Genomic DNA, 24,026 nt, shown 5'->3' with positions numbered 1-24,026 from the left:
CTGACGTCTATGCTAAATATCCGTAAAGTCGGAATATTGAAAAGTCGCATCGGTGTATTCTCGTTGCATTTTTAGAGCTCAAGACGTTCATGCATATTCAACGACACGGTGCAAATAGACCGTCTCTCCCGACGACGGGTACTCGAACTCGAACGTCTATTGTTGCCGAATAAGTTATGCGCCTTTAGTATTTCGATCATTGAAGTGAGGAAGGGACCTTAGAATTGTCCATGAATAATTTTAATGTGTGCTGGTTATATGTATTACGAATATTAGTACTGCGCCTATTAAAATTCATGGAGAGTAATATTCGTTATTCGTAAATTTATTAGCTTTGTCCTAAAAATGTACACTGCTGACAGAAATATTGAGGCATGTTACATATAATATATAATGTTAACTTGTTTTAGCTGACAACATAAATATCGCTGATTCTCGCATTATCACACACGTATTGGTTTATTTCAACCGCACATTTCGATTCGACCAGTTTTCCCGTTAAACCCTTTTCCGTCGCATTTTGAACGAATTTGTTTTTCGATCTGTACTGGGATGTAAATATTTTAGTTAATATGCAAATGTAATTTCGCGCGTCCGAAGAATTATATTAAATTTTCACCGCGATGAATGCATTTAACCAGACCGCTGTCGCGCCGCAAACGAAATCCATTTATATACAAATCTAGGTTTAAAATTTAACATGATAAAAATTAACGATTTGTTATTATGCCAATGTTTACTGTTCGTGGAAATGCGGGATCAACAACCTTTTCTCAAATTTAAGTAATAGTTTTTATAGTCTTGTATTTTGCACCTCCATTTAAGTGCATATGTTTGCGTTTAATGTTTCTGATTATTTTTTCCCTATTCTGTATTATATCATTTTTTAGATGTGCCATGATGTTTGTCTCATTGTAAATGAATGAACGTTTTTAGTCACAGCATTAACAATGAGACAATCGCCCCTCTAATGTGCCTATATGTGTGATCGCCACAATTTATATATATTTTTTGAATAACAATGGTCTCAACTTGGATTCTTGCGGTGCACCGTAGAATATTAAATTCGCCTTAGAATATACATTATAATATGTATGTATACATTTCACATGCCTTACAAAATAATATAAAACAATTTGTGGTTAGTATAAATATGGATAAACACACAAAACGAATGAAATTTTCATTATTTTACCAGCGAAATGGCGAATAAGTGCTCGTTCGCGCCCGAGCGTATTTCAAACTTTAATATGTGTCTCTCGTTTGTGTCGAGCGTTGTTCGCTCAGTTATAATTCTTAATTATTACGCTTTTATGTAATAGTCGTAAAGTGTATGCCTTGAAATTTGCTACTGCTTGCTTACCGGAGCACTTTAATGAAATGTAAGCACACTCGTTCGTGTGTGTAACGCGTTAGAATTAATGTCTTAGAGAAGAGCGTAAAAAATCCCCGGGCGTTGAAATCTTAAATGTAATTATTTATTTTCTCTTTAAAAAATCATATCTCGAGCTATATTCTTATCTGTTGAGTATGCTTATGTATTTTGTGTAATTTTTCATGCCGCGACTCTCATTAACTCGAAATCTTCTTAATTAATCTTTCATCCCTCGTAGCGTTTCGTCTCTAGGCGCTATGGCGATACTCTCACGCTGTGAATGGGAATTTTTAATTAAGTCTAGTAAAAATAATACGTATTTCTTCATAAAATGTTGTATTTTGATTATTCGGGAAATAATAAATACAGTATAAATTAATGTATATTTAAACAACTTCATTGTCGAAAAATAAGCGTAATTTATGGTGCCTAATTGTTGTTATTTTCAATAATAAAAATCTATAACTCAAACATTTCTACAAATTGTATTTCTACAAAAGTCCAATTAAATCGTCGGTAATCTTTTCAGTTTGCTTTAATCCGGGTCTGTTAATTACTAAGGGTGAGTTCGTAGAATGTATATACTTATAAATCTTTATATTACGAGGGATATTTAAAAAGTAAAGATACAAAGCCCAGAATACACTTATATAGTTTTTTTTAGTAATCCAAATTTTTCAACGAAGGCAAATCAATGCATTTGCTAAACTTAAAAAATGATAAAAAAGTATTTAGTATAAAATTTAGTATTCATAAAAATACATAGCCTTGAAAACTTCAACTACCGTAATTAATTAATAATTAAATCTTTTCTTTACGAATATCCCTAGTTACTACGGCCTAGTACATAGCTATACAGTTATTTGTCTTTGAGCCTAAATCCCAAATATAAACAATAATTCGCTGCTTTCTATCAAATGATCAATGTTTGAATTTTATATATATAAATGTCATATATCATAGCGAAAGTCCATGCCGTACAAAATTACGCTCATATTGGTCTGGTAGACTAATGCCTGCTAAATAAAACATTGTATTTATACAGCGATTTTTCTCATTTTTTTTCAAATCAAATGTCAAAGATTGAGTTGGAAATTCTAAAGAAGCGTTTCTAAGCGGCACATATTAGTCGCAGTTAAAGCTCTAGTTTTCTTTGCAAGCTTTTCGCTATGATATTTAATATAAAAAATCTCGTAGTTGTCGTATTTTATCTTATGATTTTCCACCTTTAAGATCACCATATTATATAACTACTATCGATCTTGATCACGCATTTACTGTAACTCTTTTCATTGTCCTCAAAATCTCACATACCTAGATTTTAGGGGTAAAAAAATGAAGCAATATTCTAAAATATTCTACGATATTGTATGAATAAATATGTCACAAAATTCGCTATTTGCCATTTCACAATAACTACCAAATATTTTTTTTAATGATGGAAATTATGTATGTAAGGTGTTTTCAAAAATATTCAACGATAATCAAGGTATAGTTTATATATATGTATTATATATTTTGGTATAAGTTTATATTTACTCTTTGTAAGCACTGTATTTAAACATTTAATTTAAACGTAAAAAAGTTGTAAACGTTTCTTTTATATTTCAGATTGCTTATTATATAATACATACAGTAGACTTTTACATTTTATCATACCGTAGCTCTGAACGATTCTCACCTATGTTAATTGTAATGCAAAAGTTTTGGAGGAGCTCACTAAGAACACGTTCAATCTGCTTTTTCATATTTCAAACTATTTTTATTCGTATACTCAGGCATAAATAATATTTATAATATTAAAACTTTATTTTTATATAATATATAATATAATTTAAAACATACTTTTCAATGCTTTAAGTGTTACTGATTTTTACCCATTAACATGTATATGATTATAATAAATGAATAAGTGATTTTTTTAATTAAATTTAAAGCGAAAAACTAAAGAAATAATAATTATTAAAATGTTAAATATGTATTTAAATGTAGATATTTAGCTATCGATCTGGAACCATTGAAAATGCCTCTTGTCTCTAAAAAAATATGTGTTTTGGCATGTTGTGCTTTTATATAAATTTAAGGGTGCTTATATCGTAGCTATCAATACACGAGATAAAAGTTTTAGTGTGGTTACGCGAAATTCTTTATAGTATTTTATAGTTGTGAACATGACAACGTTTATATATGTATGTTGCATATTACGAACTTTTTAAAGTTTGTTATAAATAAATGTATTATTAATTACTTTTTGGTATTTACCATTCGATTTTCATTATATAATGCGACTATGTTTATTTTAGAGATATCGTACATAAAAACTACAATAATACTAACTGCATAATAACTAATAAAATTGCGATTAAGAAATGCCCTTTTAAATAACATGCATTTATATATATGAGCACACTGTTAAAGTACCTATTTTGCATATCATTTAATTTACTCAATAACATTTTATTGTTTTAAAAAGTTCTTAAAATATACATAAAAAAGTGTAATTTAAATACTATATGCTTTTTTTAAAACCCTTCGTGACTTTTGCACCACACTGTATATCAACAATCGTAGAGATAATCGCCCGTACGCTCAAAGCTCATTGTTTTATTACATCATATGAAACGACGTCGCGCTGTGACGCCCGCGACGCGAAAACGTGAAATATGTTCGCGATAACTCACTCGGCACCATGAAATAAACCTACGCAACGTATAATATTATAGTATACTATATACAAAATATGAATAAAAAAAAAAGTTGTGGAAAAAGCTCGATTTATCTCGGCGTCTACGTGTCGGACGTTCGAGACGCGGGCAGATAAATGCGGAATCGCGACGCCACTCTGGTCGATTGAAAAGCTGGATAGGTAGAACGTATCGTGACTATTTTATCTTTCACTGTGTGGTAAAAGTAAATGCATATACACGCCCTACTAACTGCCCAAAAAATTGTTGTATTTATAAAAACAGACGTATGTTTAAAATTAATAGAATCGATTAGGATACATTTTTTTTATTTTAAAATCAATAGGTCAATATATTCGGTATTTAAAATGCCGCAGATAGTTGTATGTGAATTTTATTTTCAAGTTCAATCACCAGTAACAATATTTAAAGAAAGTCATCGCTTGTTATAAACTGCTGGATTTTGGAAACATTGCATTATAGCCAATGTTGTGACATTATTCATGCTTCATACTTAAGTTTATTATCTTCACAATACTTCAACTGCATCAACTTACTTTAAGGTCACTACTAGCTATGCCCGATAAGATCTGTTATAGAAGACGCCATTACGAAACTTTTTAGTCCACTAGTACACTTGCTAAAGAAACAGACATTTATCACTATACTGAACTTTCATTATTTATTGAGTTTTATTAGATTTTTTTCTTTGACTACGCGAAAATAAATTCACTACGGTGCGTGTTATAAGCGCATTGGCGATTTTAAGCTAATAATGTGCCTTTGTTTTTCAAACTTGGTTTATTGTCCTTCTTTATCTATCTTTTCTTCACTTTTATTGTTCTTTTGAAATATATTTATTGTCATAGTGTGCGTCTAAAACGCACCTCAACCTAAAAATAAGGTTAACGTACTAAGGAAATAAGGTTAACGTACTAAGGATATTATATATAATATCTAGCATGTTCATAAAATTATTATAAAAAGGTGTATTATATATTTTTTTAATAGCTTTGTTTTGGATGACTTGCAATTTAGAAAAAAATACTGATGTTACTTCACATCGAACAAGCATATGTTAAGATGGTTAATTGTTTGTATATAAAAAAAAATTGTTGTAAATGCGCTCTTTCTACTAAATATTGGTCTAAGTGCCGCAATGGCAGCAAGTCATTTAGAGCGAAGTTTCAAAATATGTATATTAAATTTAATCTTGGAGTCCAGGTGTAAACAAAACTATTTAACGCTAGATTTCCATTCTACAATTTTGCTAAAGTTTGTCAATGTTTCGTACATACATATACTAATTAACTATTTAATTATATTCGAATTCATTTTTTTATTTCTCCAAATGTTTATTTAATTTGATGATAAAATGATTCATTTAAGACCGTAAGCACTCGTTAAAATAGCTGTATTGTCAGCGTATTTTGGGATATCGTTTGTATATGTACATAATAAAGAGAAACGGTTTGAGTAAATTTCCCTGTGTAACTTGATCGAGAATTTTACGCGGTATCGAGTGTTAATTATTTAATGAAACAATATGGTATCTCGACCTTTTGCGCGCCGGGAAAAAGCACCCCGACATAATCGCGCAGCGTCATATGCGCGCTGACATAATCGCGCGGCGTCATTTGCGCGAATTAAAAACAATATAATTAATAAGAGAAAAACATAATTTGTATAAAAATAAATATAAAATATGGGATATATATACTGTCATAATATAACAAATAGATGTGGTCATTTCAATTTTGAGCACTAAATTGTGCGTAAAAAGTTAAGTCATTAATATTCGTTTGATTTTAGAGGAATATTCTATCAGACGTAGAAAGTTTTTTTACTTTGTAACGAATACGTAAAACATGTGAACTAATAAAAAAATTACAATACTTTGAAAATGCCGATGAATTGAACATCAAGGATTGTTTAGTATACAGTTTGTGTGATCCGTGAGTGATATCGTTTTCAATAGTCAACCAGATATCGTTTTCAATAGTCAACCAGAAGAGAAAGAGAATGAGGATGAAAGTGAAAAAAAAGAAATTATCAAAAGCATTAATCACAATACGGCACTCACTTCTCTTTACACATTATCTGAGTATATCGACCAATAGGGAGTCAAATATAACGATGAAATAATAGCTTTTAGGAAATTTGTACTGACATTAGAAAATCCTAAAAGATTTATATAAACAAACCAAAATCATATAATATATAAGTAAGTTTTGAAATATTAGTCTGATTTAAAAATATTTAATAAAATTTTGAAACAAATTAATAACAAATACATAGTTGGGATTCCGTTCGACACCTATTTTATATTTATTTTTATACAAATTACGTCTTTATTTATTAAATTATTAATGACACCGCGCTATTTTGTCGGTGATCACATGACGTTGCGTGACTATGACGGCGCACGTTTGTTGGGGCGCTTTTGCTCGGCGCGCATATGACAAAAAGTAGCGAATTGTCGGGGGTCCTAATCAAACCGTCATTCAATACCGTGTCGAAGGCTTTTTCTATATCTAACATTAAAATACTCGTACTCATATTAAAATTAGCATATGCTTCGTCAAACTATAAATTTAATATGTTGTTGAGTGCTTTTGGTGGAAGTTTGGTAATTATAATTTTATTTCCCAGAGATTATTTTAAACCCAAAATGATTATTTATTCAATTATTTTACCAAGTTATGGTAACATGCTGAGGGAACGATAGCTAATTAGTTTTATAGAATCCTTGTCGGTGTTTCTTATCTGGAATGTTTTAGCGGTTTTTAAAATTGTAAATTAAACATAAGGCTATGATATGTGTTAAACCAGTGCGATATACCAGTGGTATAAGTCAAATAAATAAAATACACTAGTTGTTTTTTGATTTCTGTCGCAGAAATTTGTTATTATTATAAAATAATGATTATGATCGATCGTCGCAGATTAGGATTTCTAGATTGTTTTAGCTTCTAACCCGAATAAATATCTGATAAATAATTAAAATAAAATCAATTTAAATCGTGCTTAGTGACATCTACTGATTATGAGCTCTAATAATAGTTTATAATTAATTAAATATAACTTACTTAGCTAATTGTGTTGCAATAAAAGATTTTCAATAATTAAATCATTTTAGGTAAAATTGTCTTATTGCAAAGTTTTAATATATTTATTAAATAAATTCAAAGTGAATAGTATACAAAATAATTTTAAACACATTTTCTTACTATCGTGGATATTAAAATGTGTGTAATAAAACACATTTGGAAATATAATGACTTATTTACGTGGGGTAAGAACTAATCTGACGATATGCTATAAATAATAATTTATTATTATGCTAGAAACATGGTACGTATTATATAATATTTAATGATGATAAATGTGTTATAGTGGATTAGTGTTAGAAATATCGCATACTTGAGTTCGATAGTGTTTTTTTATTTATACAACTTGGATCGTAAATTATGAAGCTATATTTTAAAACTGCGATTAAAACTACCTCTAGTTTTATATGTAGGTTATATGAATATATATTTATTTTTAGATCTTTGAATACAATACATTTTATATAAACCATGTACAATGGAATCACAGCTTAAAGTTTTGTGTTTTTCATCAGTAGTACCTTTGATATCGTCTGTTCAATTGTCCTTCCGAAGCTTATTCTTTCGTTTCGAGGTTTTCAGTCTAGGCTCTTCTTCAATTATGCATTACCTTGGCATTTCAATGTTCAACCCACTTTCATTTCAATGTGGTAACTATCTTATTAATTTCTAACAACTTAGTTTTACTACGATTTCTCTCATTGCGGAGCCAATAATTTAATTTTAATTTTTCTCGGCTCTTTATAATGCTCAAAGCCACAGAGATAATCAAAAGACCTGTATTTTTTTCTTGAATAATTTATATGCTTCTTTCATTTTTTTGCTTAGTCAATATTTTTATTGCCATGCAACTACAGAACGGATACATTTTTAAGATGATATTTTTATTGTCAAATTTTAAGACGTATGTTTATTTGTGGTATTTAATTAGTCATTTTATTACTGATTAGTGTTTACTTTCTGGTCAATGCGTTTTATAGTAGTTTCAGCAATCAACTTTATATGTTTTCTTAAGTTTTTGTCGTTTTTAATTATTAAAACCCAGCGCGAATTACATACTGCGATTCTGTGTCTCGCTCAACATTTCGTTTTACTTAAATCGACAAGCGGTATTTTCGATGCTTGTAAACCTTTTTTTTTTTTTGTCTCACAAAGAAGACACGTACTTGAGATTTTAATTTGAAATACATGTTTTTTATCTCAGAAATTTATTCATTTTAAATTATATTTGTTTCGCTACGTATATAGTCAAAGTTATAAAAAGAGATAAACTGCCAGATTTGAAGTTTATTACAATACTTAGTCATTCGCTGTTGAATGGTTTGTATTATCATGTAATAGGATTAAGTTTTTTTTATGATATTATACATGTATGAGCCACTTAATAATCTTTTTGGTTATATTCCAGAATCTTATCGTATCAGTTTTAAGGAATAGTGGTAGTTTTTATGTAAACATGTGTATTAACTTACCAAACTGTTCTTAACTGGACGATATTTAAAACGTGACATCAAGCACAATTGTACATACATTCATGACGAAGAAAAAAAATCGAAATTGAAAACTCAATTTCCGGTCGAGCGTGTTTTCCGTGCGAAAAAAGAGAAAAGGGCGAGCGCGCCCATATGAAATATCCTTTGATGGAAAAACAACAAAAAAGCCCTTGAACAAATACTCAAATGGCCGAGCTTTTGTTCGACGAAACGCTAGCCTCGCCCGGCTGCGCCTTATGCGATATTTTTTACTTCAACTTTCACCCGCACGCACAAAGAGAACGGTATAATAAAAAAATACACAAGTATTCCTTGAATATGGAACGAAAGGAAATAATGCCCCTCGGCCAGTCGAATTCGTTCGGCCGGCTGAGAAAAAAACTTGTAAAACTGCTGACCGCAAACATCCTAGGCAAGGGAAACTTTATTGCATCGTATGGACCTCTTAATGGTCCATTATTGGATTAAAAGGCGGACCGTGCCCGACCAGATTAAATTCGAAAAAGCGCCGATCGAATTTATTTTCATTTGGGACTGTTTTTAGTACTAAATGCTAGCACTTAGGGTTATGTACTTTTAGAATGGCATCGTGTGCACTGAAAATCTGATATATGTATGCCTTTATATTTTGAATTACGTAAATTTTGTACAACATACAAGTGGTTGCGGCCGCATTGCATAAAACACAATACTTTTATCTACCGCATAGCACGTTTTGCACGGGATTCTAAATTCGTACAAATATTCGAATTTTCTATCGAACAAATCCTGTCTTCAAAAACAGTTCTCTTTAGAGCATTGTTTATCATGACATACATACACATGTATCACTTACCACAAAAATTTGTGGTATATTTTTTATTATTGTATTGAGAAAATTAATTTTGCGATTCCTGCCAATGATATATAATAGATAGTTTAGAAGTAAATATAAAAAAAAATAGTATCATTTTTTGCATGCTAAAAATATATAGGAGTTTATGATATGTCGTACAAAATGTAATATGGTTTTGTAAATCTAATTGGAAAACACTGTCATAGAAAATCGCTATCTTTGAGAGCGACTAACTCATAATAGTAACAGCGAAATCAGGTCCTAAGGCACGATATAAATTCACACGAAATTCTTCTACTATACTATATCTTAAACTATTAGTATCAACTATTATTAGTTTAAACTATTTCAGTTGCTGTCTTTAACGACAACATGACGACTAGGGATTCTGTGTCGAGACAACCCGGGAATTTATTCCCGAGAATTCAAAGATTTTTTGCTGTCTCGAGTCCCGGGAATTTAAAAATTAATAACCCGGGACTCGAGACTTTCCGAAGTGCAATTTTACAAAAATATGTAAAGAGCGAATTTGATGTCAAGCTTAATTTATGTCTCGATATAAAGACAAGGTGGAATTCCTTATTACCCATGATCTCGAGATTTTGAAAGTTACGAAATTGCATTAGAAAATCATTAATTGATCTTGGCATCGGCCAAATTTGGAATGAATCGAACATTCACGTATTGGAAAATATTTGTGAAGTACTCACTCCTATAAAACTGGCAGTTGAAGCTCTAAGTCGTCGAGATGCCACCTTATTAACTTCCGAAATTATTGTTAATTTCCTTTTAAAAAAAATATTTGAAATCAACACAACTCTGTCACACGAACCACCAAAATATTTCAACAATTAGAAATAAAAACTTCAACTTTAAGAAGGAGTTTCAGATATCGACTATCAAGCGAACTCCGAATCTAGAGCTTTTATTCAAATCATTGCTTACAATTAAGCCAACATCTACAGAAAGCGAGAGAATTTTTTCTACATCTGGAATATTTGCCACAAAAACCAGGAACAGGCTATGTGATTCATCATTAAATGCCTTGGTGTTTTTAAAAACATATTTTTCCTTACAAAAGTAAAGGTTTTAACTTAATATTGATATAAATATTTCGATTAAAAAAATTGTAATAAATTAAATTTAAATAAATATCGAATAAAGTGTTTTTAAATTGTTTCAATAAATTTTCACCTATCGTACCTATAACACAAATAATATAAGTTAATAATAATAAATTAATTAAAGTTAATAATAATAAGTTAATTAAAGTTAATATTAATAAGTTAATTTTTTACCATAATTTTTTTTCATGATTATACGAAAAATAATCAAAGTCTCGAGTCCCGGGAATTCCCGGGACTTTAAAAATTTGGGTCTCGAGTCCCATAAAAATTTGGGTCTCGAGTCCCAGGAATCGAAAAAACCCGAGACTTCAGAATCCCTAATGACGACATTATTATAATAAAAAATCACGAGAATATGCATACTAAATTATTAATCAGAACAACATAAATTACACGATCACTTCTTCACTGCATTCAGTTGCTGCAGTGGTACAGCCAAGTCCATCGCCGGGGCTTTGCCCTTGCTAATTAAATCTCTCAGAAGTAACTGCTCCCCAAAAGACTAACGCCACAGGCTTAGGGACCCCCAGGGATACCGCGCAGCCACAGAGCAGCCTCTTAGGACTAAGGCCGCCAGAGACTGAGTACAGAGTTGTATCGCCATAAAACGTTTCTCTACGATATTAATTTATAAGAAAATGTAACTACAAATTAATCAAGAATCATAACATTAGTTGTTTATTTTACCATAATCTTATATATAATTGTTCTAAGCCGCTTCCGCCGTCGCTTCCGCTTCCGGACGCGCATAACTTTAAACGAAACATTCTCCGTTCAATTATCTACTCTGTAAATCGTATCGCTTTGTATTAACGGTGTGTAACAATACACGTAAACAAAGGAAAAATATTTAATTATAATAATAAATAATATTAAAAATTAAAATTGAATTTGTTCCGATTGATTTTCGAGCCGCCGGTAATGCGTTCTGTTGTTTCGACCAATCAAAAATAAGCATTCAAATATTCAAATAGCTTCGACCAATGAAAAATAAGCATTCAAATTCAAATAGACAGTACCGTGACAACACTTTTATTTAATAATAAAATTTTGCTACGCGACAATAATTTTCATTAATTCGTCATTTGACTGAATAAAAATGAAATATATACATAATGCGTTGAGGATTAGAAGAATACATTGATTAAACTAGATAAACAATCATAAAATACTCTTCGTAATGAAATTTTCAAATTTTGAATTCCCGGCGACGGGCTCCGAGGCCTAAAAGTGAGTTTTTGCTTTTATAAATAATCGGATTGCAAATTAACTAGGTGTGTTATAACTATGAAAATTAAATATATACATAATGTGTTTAGGATAAGAAGAATACATTGATTAAATTAGATAAACAATCATAAAACAATCTTTGTAATGAAATCTTCAAATTTTGAAATCCCGTCGCCGGGCTCCGAGGCCGGTAAGTGAGTTTTTCTTTTATATTACATAAACATTATCATTGCTTTCCGATTTAATACACATATACGTTAGATTTTAAGAATTTTAAATTAACCAGTTATGTTTTAAACATGAACGTGTAATATATCCTTAGTATGTGAGGATTGAAAGTTAATGTCGATCAAATCGGCGCTGTCGGACAGCTTATAAATGTGTAGTTTCTTGGATGTTATCTAATAAACGACATTTTACAATGATTATAAATATGTGATTGCATACCTGGAATAATCGATAGCCAAAATATCTAAGAGTGGGTTATTTTTAATTCCGATGTGGCAAAATAGGTACAATTTTTGTTCTGTGCCATCATTCCTCTTTCTGAATAGCCAAATTTAAGATATTCAGTTACATCAAACTTATGTAGTATGTTCTTTATAAAAGATAATACTTGCTGACAGTGACTTTAACATGAGAAGATTAACTCTTTGTTTATATATACCAATTCTACGTTGTAGCCATATAGATCATCAAATTGTTCCATCATTGCTTCTGAAAAATAATTAAAAAACAATAAGACTCCTATCAAGAGTAAACATTGAACACATTATTACTACTAATATAATCCATAAATTAAATTTAAACGACAACCAAAGAACACAATTGATGGATGTACTGTAGAGGATTAAACACGTAGATTGGCATCTTTTCATCTTCTACAAAATTGTCACAATATGTCATATATTTTTTATTATTACTAGCATTGTAATATGTTTAATTAACTTCGGTATGTATACCTTTAATTGCCAAATCACCGCTGTTTGTCTTTTAATATTAGATCCTGGAAAGTCAATAGTAGTTTTGTTAGAATAACCGTGTTATATTATTCATTTATAACTAAACACTTACTGGCACACCCGCAATTTATAGTTTTGTCTATAATTTCAAATGCTGCATCACTTGAATCTTCTTCAATTGTATCTTTGTAACAAAAATGCCGCGATTATAACATATTTCTTGCCATATGTGACAGAAGAACTGTCAAAGCAAATTTGGGAAGTCCCGCGCTTGAGAACGAACTAAATTGATTTTAACGAGCGAAATTGATTTTAACGAGCGAAATTTATTTTAACGATTTAAATTGTATAAAATTTATTAAAATATGTATAAAAATCATCAAATACAAAAAAAAATGTTTTTTAAAATATTTTTTTAGTTTATAGATTTAAAATATAATATAAATAATGTGGATATGTATTAGCTTCTCTATACAGAAAAAATATGTACCTAAATTTTGGCGAACGTTGGCAATTTAAAGTTTTAATTTTTAGAGAATTTTTAAAACTTTGCTTTAAAAAATATTTTAAACAAAAAGGGGCAAAGTTTCAAAATAAGTACTATTCATTACCAACCAACTACTAAGCGCACGGTATTGCAAAAATCCCTCTTACTGACGCCTTTGAAAGTAAACTACACAAAAATGTATAACACTAATTTAAATATTTTTTAAATTAAAAGTTTCAGAATAAAATTTCAAGATTTATTCAAAATATTTTTTTCAACATTAAAAATATTTTTTATTTTATTATGGATTTTAAATATTAATAATTTATTATAGATTTTAAATATCATTAGTTTATTATTAATTTTAAATATAGTGAAAACTTTTTACACTCATTAATTATTAAAATATATAATGCTGCGCAGAAAAACGTTTACTTTAAAAAATATGTAAATCAAAATATTTTTTAATCAAAAAAGACAAAGGTTTCAAAATTATTCATATTTTAAAAACGCACTTTTGGTCTAAAGTAACAGATTACGTGCTTGATATCTTTTGTTTATTGTTTCTTTCTCATTAGTAAATGTAATTAAAAACTGACTTTTATATTTACACATAAAACATAGAATTCTTTTTTTTTAAATTATAAAGTAACTTATGGTGTCACCAAAAAACTTTTTTATTAAGAAAATTTAAATTTATGATATAATTGTGTTATGCAGCGTTAAAACTGGCACTCAAACACATAAAATACGCTAAAACACAATCAATGACTTATAATCACTCACATTGCACTAACTATATATGATCGATTGTGTTGTAGCGTTAGTAAGGTGTAACAAAATATTTTTTCATATCAGTAATATTTTTGAGCGGATGTGTAACCGATGCTATTTATTATTATTATTATTTATTAAACTGTAAACCTACTTTTAAATGATACAAAATGTTACGTTTTAATATTATTTTTTATGTTGAAAACATTTTGATATTTTTTGTTTTAATAATATTTAGTAAAGTTACAAACCTATTTTAAAAAATATTACAACGAAATCTCTTTGTAACGAATACCGAAATAACAAAATTCCCAGTATAACGAATCTTTAATTTGTCCCCGAAAAACTTGCATACAAAATGTTTTCATTATAACGAAGACTGATCTCAGTATAACGAAATATTTTGATCCGAATTTAAGAATGACGTTGCAACTTTACACAATATTTCTCCAAATTCAGTTCGTTCTTGACGTGGTGTGTGACAGATGTGTTCAAAAGCGACATTACAGGTGTTTCGCTGACCCTCAAACTTTTTTTATAAAACATTTTTTTCACAAATTTTATTGTTTCATACAGTATCTTTAAAAATGGGCAAAAAACTATTTGTCAACCTTATAAGAGGTTATTTTGATGTAGTAATGTGATAATTAAAAATGAAATATATCATCTTCCTTACGTTCAATATAACGAATTTTCAGTATACCAAAATTTATTCATTGGTTCCGTGAGCTTCGCTGTATTGAAATTTCATAGTACAATTTTTAATTTATTATTATCTAGCCAAGTTTTAAACCTATTCATAAATGATATACAATATTTAGATTTATCATTAAATATCTAAGTTTCAATATAACGATAAAATCTAACGTTGTAAATCTAATAAATAATATAAAATGTTTTCTTCTGGAAATATTTAGTCAAGTTGTAAACCTATTTTCAAATGAATTGAAAATGTTAAGTACTTTTTTATAGATTGAACTATTTTGTCTATCATTGAAAATCCTAAATAGTAATGTCCAATTTGAACCATTAAATTTTAAAAAATATTTTAAAAAATCAGAACGAAGCAAAAATTATATTTAAAACCCAAAAAGTTGAGGGTCCGGTATTCGCACACTCGCTAGCTATCGGTACCTCACGATAGTGAGGTACCGACAGCTAGTATATATAAGAATAGCCTAAATAGCGACTAATTATAAAACACTAAACAGTTCTTACACGCATCAACATAAACTCGACATAATGTTAATGTAACTAGAGAGAATTATAAACATTCAACTAAATTTGTAGTTCACGAGTCTTAAAAGTTGCCGACACTTGAAAATAAATAATCTGATTTTCACGGAAATTTCTGGGTTTAATCCTCCCGTTTTAAATTAACATTGTATTTACAGTGAATTGAATTTATATAATAGTTAAATTATATATGGAAATAAGCTTTCATGTCTGCATTCAAATTTTAGTGGAAACCACAGCTATAAACATTTTGTGAAAAATAACTTATCCATCTGTTTTAAGATAAATGCCATAAAATCCAATTTACTCGCTTATTTATGACTAACTAATATCTCACTAAAAATAATTATTTTTTATCTGAAACGATTCAATATGACAATGAGTCTGCAACAATGTATGTATATACTATTAAAAATATTTTTTTTAATAAAAATATATACGAGTAAGCAGCATAATTAATAATAACAAATTTAAAGTATCGCTATGATGAATTTTGCTAAAAACTATAGCTTAAAAATCTCTTCTGTAATGTTTAAATAATTTATTATTTAATTCTGTGAGTACCTTGTTATATATGAAGTCGTATTGCAAGTGACTCTAACACGAGTCTTTACCGAGTGTATATAAATAATATATTATTACAGAAACAAGTACACCAGCGACGACTATATGGCCGCAAATGCATCCGGCCAAAAAAGTTGGAAAAGACGGTAACGACGCCGTTTTGTACGTGCGCATAGGGCCGTATCCAGTTTTTCGATTGTCTCCGAAAACGTGATAAAAGATATTTCCGGGGGCCAATAGAGATGAGATAAAATTGGGACGTGCCTTCACGTCTCGGCGGTCTCGGATACTGGAGGTGTCTATCCCGCATTATCTTCGGGGCTAATCCGATTTAAAAGGATTCGAGCCGAGGCTATAGAGAGGCTTTTTCGACTGATACCCGAGTGATAGTCGACTTGTACTTGTACATGTGGATATGAAAAGAGTGGGTATTAAGGTGTGTGTATGTATAAATAGATGTATCACACCTACATACGTATACAAATAGCCAAAGGGTAAAATGTCGACCGAAAATAAATAAACCCGATTCAAGCCTCTCAAACAGAGTGGTAATTCATCTTTGTTAATGCGCTCGAATCGAAGTCAGTTTGGACAGGAGGTATCCTCTAGAGAAGTTTATTTCAAACCATTAAAAATATTATATGTTGAAATAATTTTATACCAGGTGAACCCGACTTAATATTTAATATCCCATGAGCTCATATTATTTATTTATAAATACGGAATAAAATATTCGAAATTGCGATAGAAAAATCAAACACTCATTGACCTGTAAATTCGCAGTATTAATTTATAGTAAGTAATGCTTATTAAATTAAAAGTTGTAGACTTGAAGCTCATAGTGATTTTTTTATAATTGCGATTCTAATCGATCACTATAGATTGGGTTCTCATAGATTTTCCTAATCTTATAGATACAAAAACACGTGCAAATTATTGAATACAACACAACAATATTTGCATTGGCTTATAATACAATTTAAATAAATATATCCAAATATCCATTATATTCTCGTATAAATTATTTACGAACTACTTTGTTTAATACTTTCGCCAGAATAATTACTGTGTAGCACTGCTATTTTTGCATAGTAGGACGCATACCATCTGAAAAACATCTAAATAAGTAGTTAATAATATTGTGTTACTACTGATTTTAACAATATTAAGAATTTACCTTAAATATTAATTAAATTAAAACTTGCATTCATATTAATATAATACGCAACGTGTTACGTGAAAGTTTATTTTTCGGTGAATTGTTGGGATATCCGTATGGTAATCGTGTGCAGTGTTACACTGAAAGTTCATCGCTGAGCTTTTGTTAGCATTGCGCTTCCGACTCTGGCATTATCTCACGTTTTCCTCTCGAGACCGTTCGTAGCATTATACAAATTTTCAACACCCCAACATTTTCACTGTGTGTAATACCATCTAGTTGGTTTTATTTTAACTTTATTTTATTTTTTACTTTTCAGGTGCTTCAATGTCTATCTTGGAAGAAGCGGTTAAGCCGTTCCCTGTAGATGCACCCCCTTGTGCAGGGGTGCGAAGTGCAAGATCTCCCTGCAGGTGCAGATTCGAAGCTTGCATCGGATGGTACCCTTGCGGCCTGAAGTACTGCAAGGGAAGAGGACCTCCGGCCGCAGCTCCCATCTCATACAGATGCGGCATCAACACTTGTAGACGTTGCCAACAGTTCGATTACTACGTGCACCGGAAGCACCACTGCCTTTGGGACGAATGACCCACTGGGTGCGTCGGTCGCATCCTCGTCCTCCTAGTAGCCTCGTTTGTAGTGGTGCGACCTTCTAAGGACCACAGTGGACAATACTCGCATCCTGTATAGTGTTTAACGAACGACAATATGAATGTTTGAATACGTGTATTTGAGCTTAACTATTACTCTTCTTCCACTTTCGGTTAAACGATCAGATATGATAAGACTGCCACGTGAAGTTCGCTGATCGACGACAAAATGTATAAACCGTTGAAACGCTTTATATGATAATTTTATGTTATATTATTTGTGTATCGTAACATAATTGGAACGTCCGTCTAATATTCAAGCAAGTAATCTTGTTATGGGAAAAGGAAGAAATGGTCGTAAAATACTTTTTATACAGATTTTCAATAATGAAATTTAAGGTGAGAGTAGATCAAAGTTTTCTTCTTATTCTACCGAGTGCCTAATTATTGAAAATTTCATATTATTTTTCAGTTTCATATCTCTCATTCCCTTATTACGTTGTTCATTACATTAAGTATATCCAAGCACTTACGGTCAATAGTATGTCAATTATTCAAAGTTCTTTAAAAACGAAATATTTATATATGTTGTAGTTCCAGTAAATATGTTTTATGTTTTTTTTTTTATAATTATGTTGATTAATAAATATGCTGTGAAATTTAAGGTTAGACTATCGCCAGCATTATTCGAATCATGGATAGAATACAGTAAATTCTTATTTAATACAGTGCTGTTATATTGCGGTATAGATTCTGATTGATATGGATAAATCGTGTTTTGACTTTGACTGTTTTGAAAAAACATCTAAATATTGCTTTTTTTTAAGAGCAACAGAGCAACATTGAACATTTTATATTAATTAGATAGATTTAAACTTTTATTATTCCTCGTCGTGACATCAATGTCTCATTAACTGATTCTTTCATTACTACTTCTCCACTTGAGAGTTAAAACCCATGACGTTTCTGATATCAATTTACTGTTCGATCTCTTAATTTGAAAGCGTTTTTAAACTCCTGTTATTAAATAATGTTATAAATGTTAAAATTAATGGTTGTTTTAATGCTTTTCACAATTAAGATGAAATTCTTATCAACAAAAGAGCGCTCAATTATCTCAGTTTAAAACTTTAAAACAGACAGAGTGAATGATGTTAAATTTGAAGGGTTTAAAGCGCAAGAAAAGTTTATAAGAGATGCATTCTCTATATTTTTAAACATCATGAAGAAAACACTGACATTTGGGTAAATACATTTCATAGAAGATATGCAGAAAATGTCTGGATATCTTTAATGAATGTTAAGAGTAATCTGTTGATCCTGCAGATATACCAAAAACTATGAATATCGACTGCAAAACGAAATGAAACAATTTATCTAATTTAAATCAAATTATAACACATATAAAGAAAACGTAGCATAACAAAAACAAGATATTGAATAAATATTTGGTTTTATAGAATTTCTAGCGTATTATATTATCATATGTTTTTTTTAGTAAAATATTTAAAAAAAATATGTTTTCATGTTTTTTTAAATGTCAATCCAATTCCTCTTTATTTGTATATAGTTTAATAGCGTAAAATAAAAGTGTAATTGTTTTATTGGATCACAAAATACTAATTCTATTCATCATTAACGTGAATTTGGTACACCATCTACCTTTAAAGGTAATCAATATAGTGATAACACAATTAATACATTTTACATAGATCAATACATAGGCGTTGATTAAGATCGAATATTAGGTATTGAATCTGTTTTAATATGATGACGAATAAATAAATCATTAATTTATTAGCAATGTATTATATGATGTATATTTATCACTTAAATTATATTTTATATAAGATATAAAATAGTATTCGTATTGGTTGTACAAAAAATTGTTATTAGTGTGCAAATATATATGTTAGTCTTCCAGAATCTACGAAAAATAAAGACGGATTTTCCATTTAGCCTATGATATCTTGCATCGATCTAGTTTATATAATACATATATAGGATAAATTGTGTATGATAATGTTTAGAGTTAACCTGTACAGTGATGCGATCTTCATACTTTTTGTACTTTTATATATTCCAGACCTTGTATAAAGCGTTCTTATATTGTGTACGTTGTAATTTCGCTTGTGATTTGACAATTTTTACGACGCCGCTTTTTCACGCTCCTCGTGCTCTTTTCCCTTCTCCTTTTGGGACTATATTTTTTTCTTTCCACCCGCGGACTTTTCGTGTAAATCTTCAGCGTTTTTTCTTTCTCCTTTTCTACTATGTACATAAGTATATACGTGTATAAATTCTTTTCGCATTGTTCTCCGTATGAAAACATTGCGAGACTTGGCCTTTATCGGCCACAAACGACTTTGTCAACCGCAAACACCATTTCACCCGTGAATAATGACGCGACGGAGATTCTCCCGAGAATGAGCTTTTTGCGCTTTGAGGAAAAAATTACACTAAAGACAATTTCTACTTTAGTAAATGACGTCTGCGTTTAAAAAAAACGTCATTTTTTATAACCGCGTTGAATCCGCACGCCTCGTTTATCATTTAAAAAACAACGCGGAGTTAACGACTTAGGAAAATATCCTTATTGTTGTACAGGGCTTACCAGAGAAGATTGAAATAATAATATATTCCATATTGTATAATAAAATCAATCTCAATTGTGAATCATAAATATCAGCACTTCTATCCAACATTTTTGCATTTTTCACTAATAAATGGCGCACCAAGCCAAAATTTTTGTGGTAAATCTTGTACGAATGAACCTATTTAGATTCTGTGCGATAATTTATTCAATTCGCATTTCCGTATCATTGTGTTCCTCTTACATACTCGTGCAGTATACATAGTTTAATTAAAGCATTTATTCGGTTTAAGTTAATTGCGCCGTACGCCAACAAGTGTATGTAGGTACATCAGCCTCGAGAATAAACTCAGCGAGTAGCGAGCACACGTACCTAAGGGAAGTTTCGAGTTAATACAAACAATTGTATTTGATTAAACCCGCGTTTGAGGCGGCTGTAGTTGTCTTTTGTGTGTGGTTTCAACTTTTCTCCATCTCCGCTACTTCAACGTATTCTATGCACGTGATGCACGGTATTCAAGTGAATTTATATAAATAATATTAACACACGCAAATCATATAGGTGTAACTACATAATATTAGTAGTTTTTTTATGATTGATTTTCGGATATGTATCATATTCTTACTTTGTATAATCAGTTCTTTATCTGGTCAGATTATCATAAATCTATACATATAATTTATCTAAAATATAGTTTTTGCTCGATCGCGTTACACTCACAAGCTGTGCAGCGAAATCATATAGATGGCCCATTATCTTATCGATGCATAAAGAGCATCTGCATCTGACACTGAAATGTTCTATCTTCGACTATCGTTCGATTCAATTTAAGATGAAAATTTGTTGGTCGAAAAGAAACTACATTATTTTATGTATATAATACATTTGTAAATACATGTTATATAATATAAATTAACATACGCTATGGATTTCTCTAACATGCAAAATGATGTTATAAAGGTGTCCCAAAATTAACGCAAGATTTGAATTAAATGGAAAACACATTTCTTGAATCATAAAGTACATAGGAGAAGATTATTTATGGAATATAACATCGGGTAAATGGCCTCCACAGCTTTGCTGGCACACACGCACTCGTTTGTCAAAATTTTCTGTACAAATGACTTGCGTTAATTTTCGGGCACCCTGTATAAGCAATACTCATCGCTATTATCTACAAAGACAAAATATAAAAGGATCGTTTTAAACACAATGCCATTGTTAAATGAGGTTTTACGTTCTCTTCTCGTCATTTTGCTAATTAGTTTCTCTGTCTTGTAATATGCGTTATTTAATTAGTCTTCCCTTTCTGTAAGCGCTTATATTTTTAATTTTATTATTTTACAGCTGTCGTTTTGTATTCAAGCACTGAATCCCAGGATACTGGCTCGCTTCAGTCTTCTGTTCCCTCATCAAGTAATTTAGACGTGACTGTATTTACTTACTACATTTTTAATCAGATGCATTTATAGGTACTTGTATATTTTTAAGTTCCTCATCAACCAGGGTGCTTTCAATAATAATCTTAGTATTTTGTTTTGGAATTGCTGCACTATTTCAATGCAATACACTGGTTTAAGTATCATCTTATATATGAATACTATATTTTCAAGTGAAAGGCTAGAACTGCCTATTAGCCAGAAAAAGTGTCTATGTATAATAGTTCTTTCGTATTAATCTACTATCTAAATAAAGTTCTAAATATATTAAAACCTCTGATTAATTCGTTCTAAAAACATAAGACCTATCCAATGACACTAGCTTTTGCCTCCTTTTGAGAATTTGGCTTGAATATATTTATGACACAGCTTAAATCGGAGTGGTGCTTTTTACGAAATATTTCACTGTTTTCCATATTTTATAGATATCTTCAATCTCATTTGAAGTGAGAAGTTTCTCAGCCTCTTCAAACGATATCTTTTCTGTAGCGAAGTGCTTGTTTATTAATTTTATAATAATTTATATCCCCACCACTTGGTAATTATTTTATGGGAATTTTTCACAAAGCGTCTCCTTGTTGTACTTCTTTTGAAATTGTTCAAAAACTTTTCTCATAAAATCTAGTAATTATGGTTGTATTATATTTATTTTATGTTTATTTATTATGTTCATTTTTCTAACGTATTCTTTAATTCTCGTCTTTAATATGATCCAATCATTTGGTTAAGGCAAATCATTTTTTTCATCGGCTTCATTGGGACAATTCATATTATTAAATCAGTCCACCTCTGTATTGTTCAACTTATCACTAATCTTTCCCCGCAGTTCTATTTTTTATAAAACATTTCTTTTTCCCATCCAATTCAAAAATTCCATATTGTATGTTCAATGATTCTCATACACAAATGCTGTCAAGAATATTACTTTAGTATCACCACTCAAACTTTCAAAGAATTTTGCCGCGAACTTTTGTGAAACTTGTATCGAATGATAATTTAAAATGTTTCGAAGAAACTCGTTCGAAATTTGATTGAGCCATTAAAGTCCTATTCGACGCTCTCAACACTTTAAGCGCTTACCTTGTTACCCATCCCTCTTCCTATCTTCGTTTTGTATATGTTACTGTGAAAGTTCAAAGACCGGCAAATCTTTGAATTTACTGGTAAATCCCTCATACGCAGCACTTTCCTGAACGTACCTAAAACCGCGCCAGTCGAACTTTTTAAAGATTTATTAACGCAGAGCTTTCTCAAATTATCGGGATATAATAAAAGCTCTGTTAATGCAAAAAAATATTTTATTTATTTACGTCATTTTCAAATATATGTAAAAAAATATTTTCACTGGCAAAGTCTGAGATTTGCCGGTCTTTGTGCTTTTACAGCTACATATACACATATACAGCCACTTCGAAAGTGAGGTGCGTGTATTAAGCGTTCAGCGGTTTAGCAAGCGACTTTTGTATGTAAATTTTCTTCGCAAAACAAAAGAAATCACTCAAGTTTCCCTTGCAGGGGTTCGATTTACTCCATGAATTGAGCGATTCCCGTAACAGTTCGTATATCATCGGCTATTGATGTTAACCCTTTTTGTGCCTGCCGGAAAACACATTCATGAAATTATTTCGCTTTCGCTGCTTTTTCATAAAAAGTTTCGAATAAATCGGATAAAACGTCAAAGCTCAGACTCAACATGAATTTATATGCGTAAATAAAAACAAAGCCACTGAACCAATATTATTGTATTATTTAAATTATAATTATAAGATTGACGAATACTAAGCTTATCTATCTTTAACTCAAAGTGGCCTTAGATCACTATCGTTTATTAAATATAATTTAATCCCATGCTTACATTATAATCTCAAAGTATATGATATATTAAAATGTAATGTTACATTATAATTAAATTAAGCAATACGTGTGTGAGTCTATTATGTTATAATATGATACATGTAATTATTGTGTAATATAAAATTATTTTTACGATCGAACGACGTACGATTGTGTTGTTTCTATAAAATATTTTATAAGAGCGAATTTTGTATTATATAGACAAAAAGATTATTAACGAACAAAGCATAATGTATAATATGAAAGAAATAAATCTATTTGTACATATAATATATTTTATTTCACATCCTAAATCCTAAAAATATTATATAATCATGCTTTTTTACAAAACATGTAATAATTTGAAATAAACGCCAACGTGAAAAATGACGACCCTTTGAATAATAACATATATTTAATACATTAGGGAAATAAAAATCATAAGTCCAGAGACTTGGAAAAAAACAACCGGAGGTCAGAGAGAGATATATGACATTAGTGACACTGGTTTGTATTATTTTCAAGAGCTACATT

General features: G+C 30.2%; 1 protein-coding gene across 1 annotated transcript in view; it reads left to right on the top strand.

The window, feature by feature from the left end:
* Positions 1-17,970, top strand: part of oaf (BRICHOS-like domain-containing protein out at first) — a 155,174-nt gene extending 137,204 nt beyond the window's left edge. Inside the window, exon 5 of the mRNA XM_088195144.1 lies at positions 17,356-17,970. Coding sequence (XP_088051270.1) covers positions 17,356-17,624 — 269 coding nt within the window. The 3' untranslated portion in view covers positions 17,625-17,970. The remainder of the gene's footprint in view (positions 1-17,355) is intronic.
* The last annotated feature ends 6,056 nt before the right edge of the window (positions 17,971-24,026 follow it).

Source organism: Plectrocnemia conspersa, unplaced genomic scaffold (assembly GCF_051122295.1).
Source record: "Plectrocnemia conspersa isolate PC_06_02 unplaced genomic scaffold, ASM5112229v1 ptg000010l, whole genome shotgun sequence".
NCBI classification, from domain to species: Eukaryota; Metazoa; Arthropoda; class Insecta; order Trichoptera; family Polycentropodidae; genus Plectrocnemia; species Plectrocnemia conspersa.
Note: the sequence above shows the minus strand (reverse complement) of the source record. Positions and strands in the feature narration are given on the sequence as shown.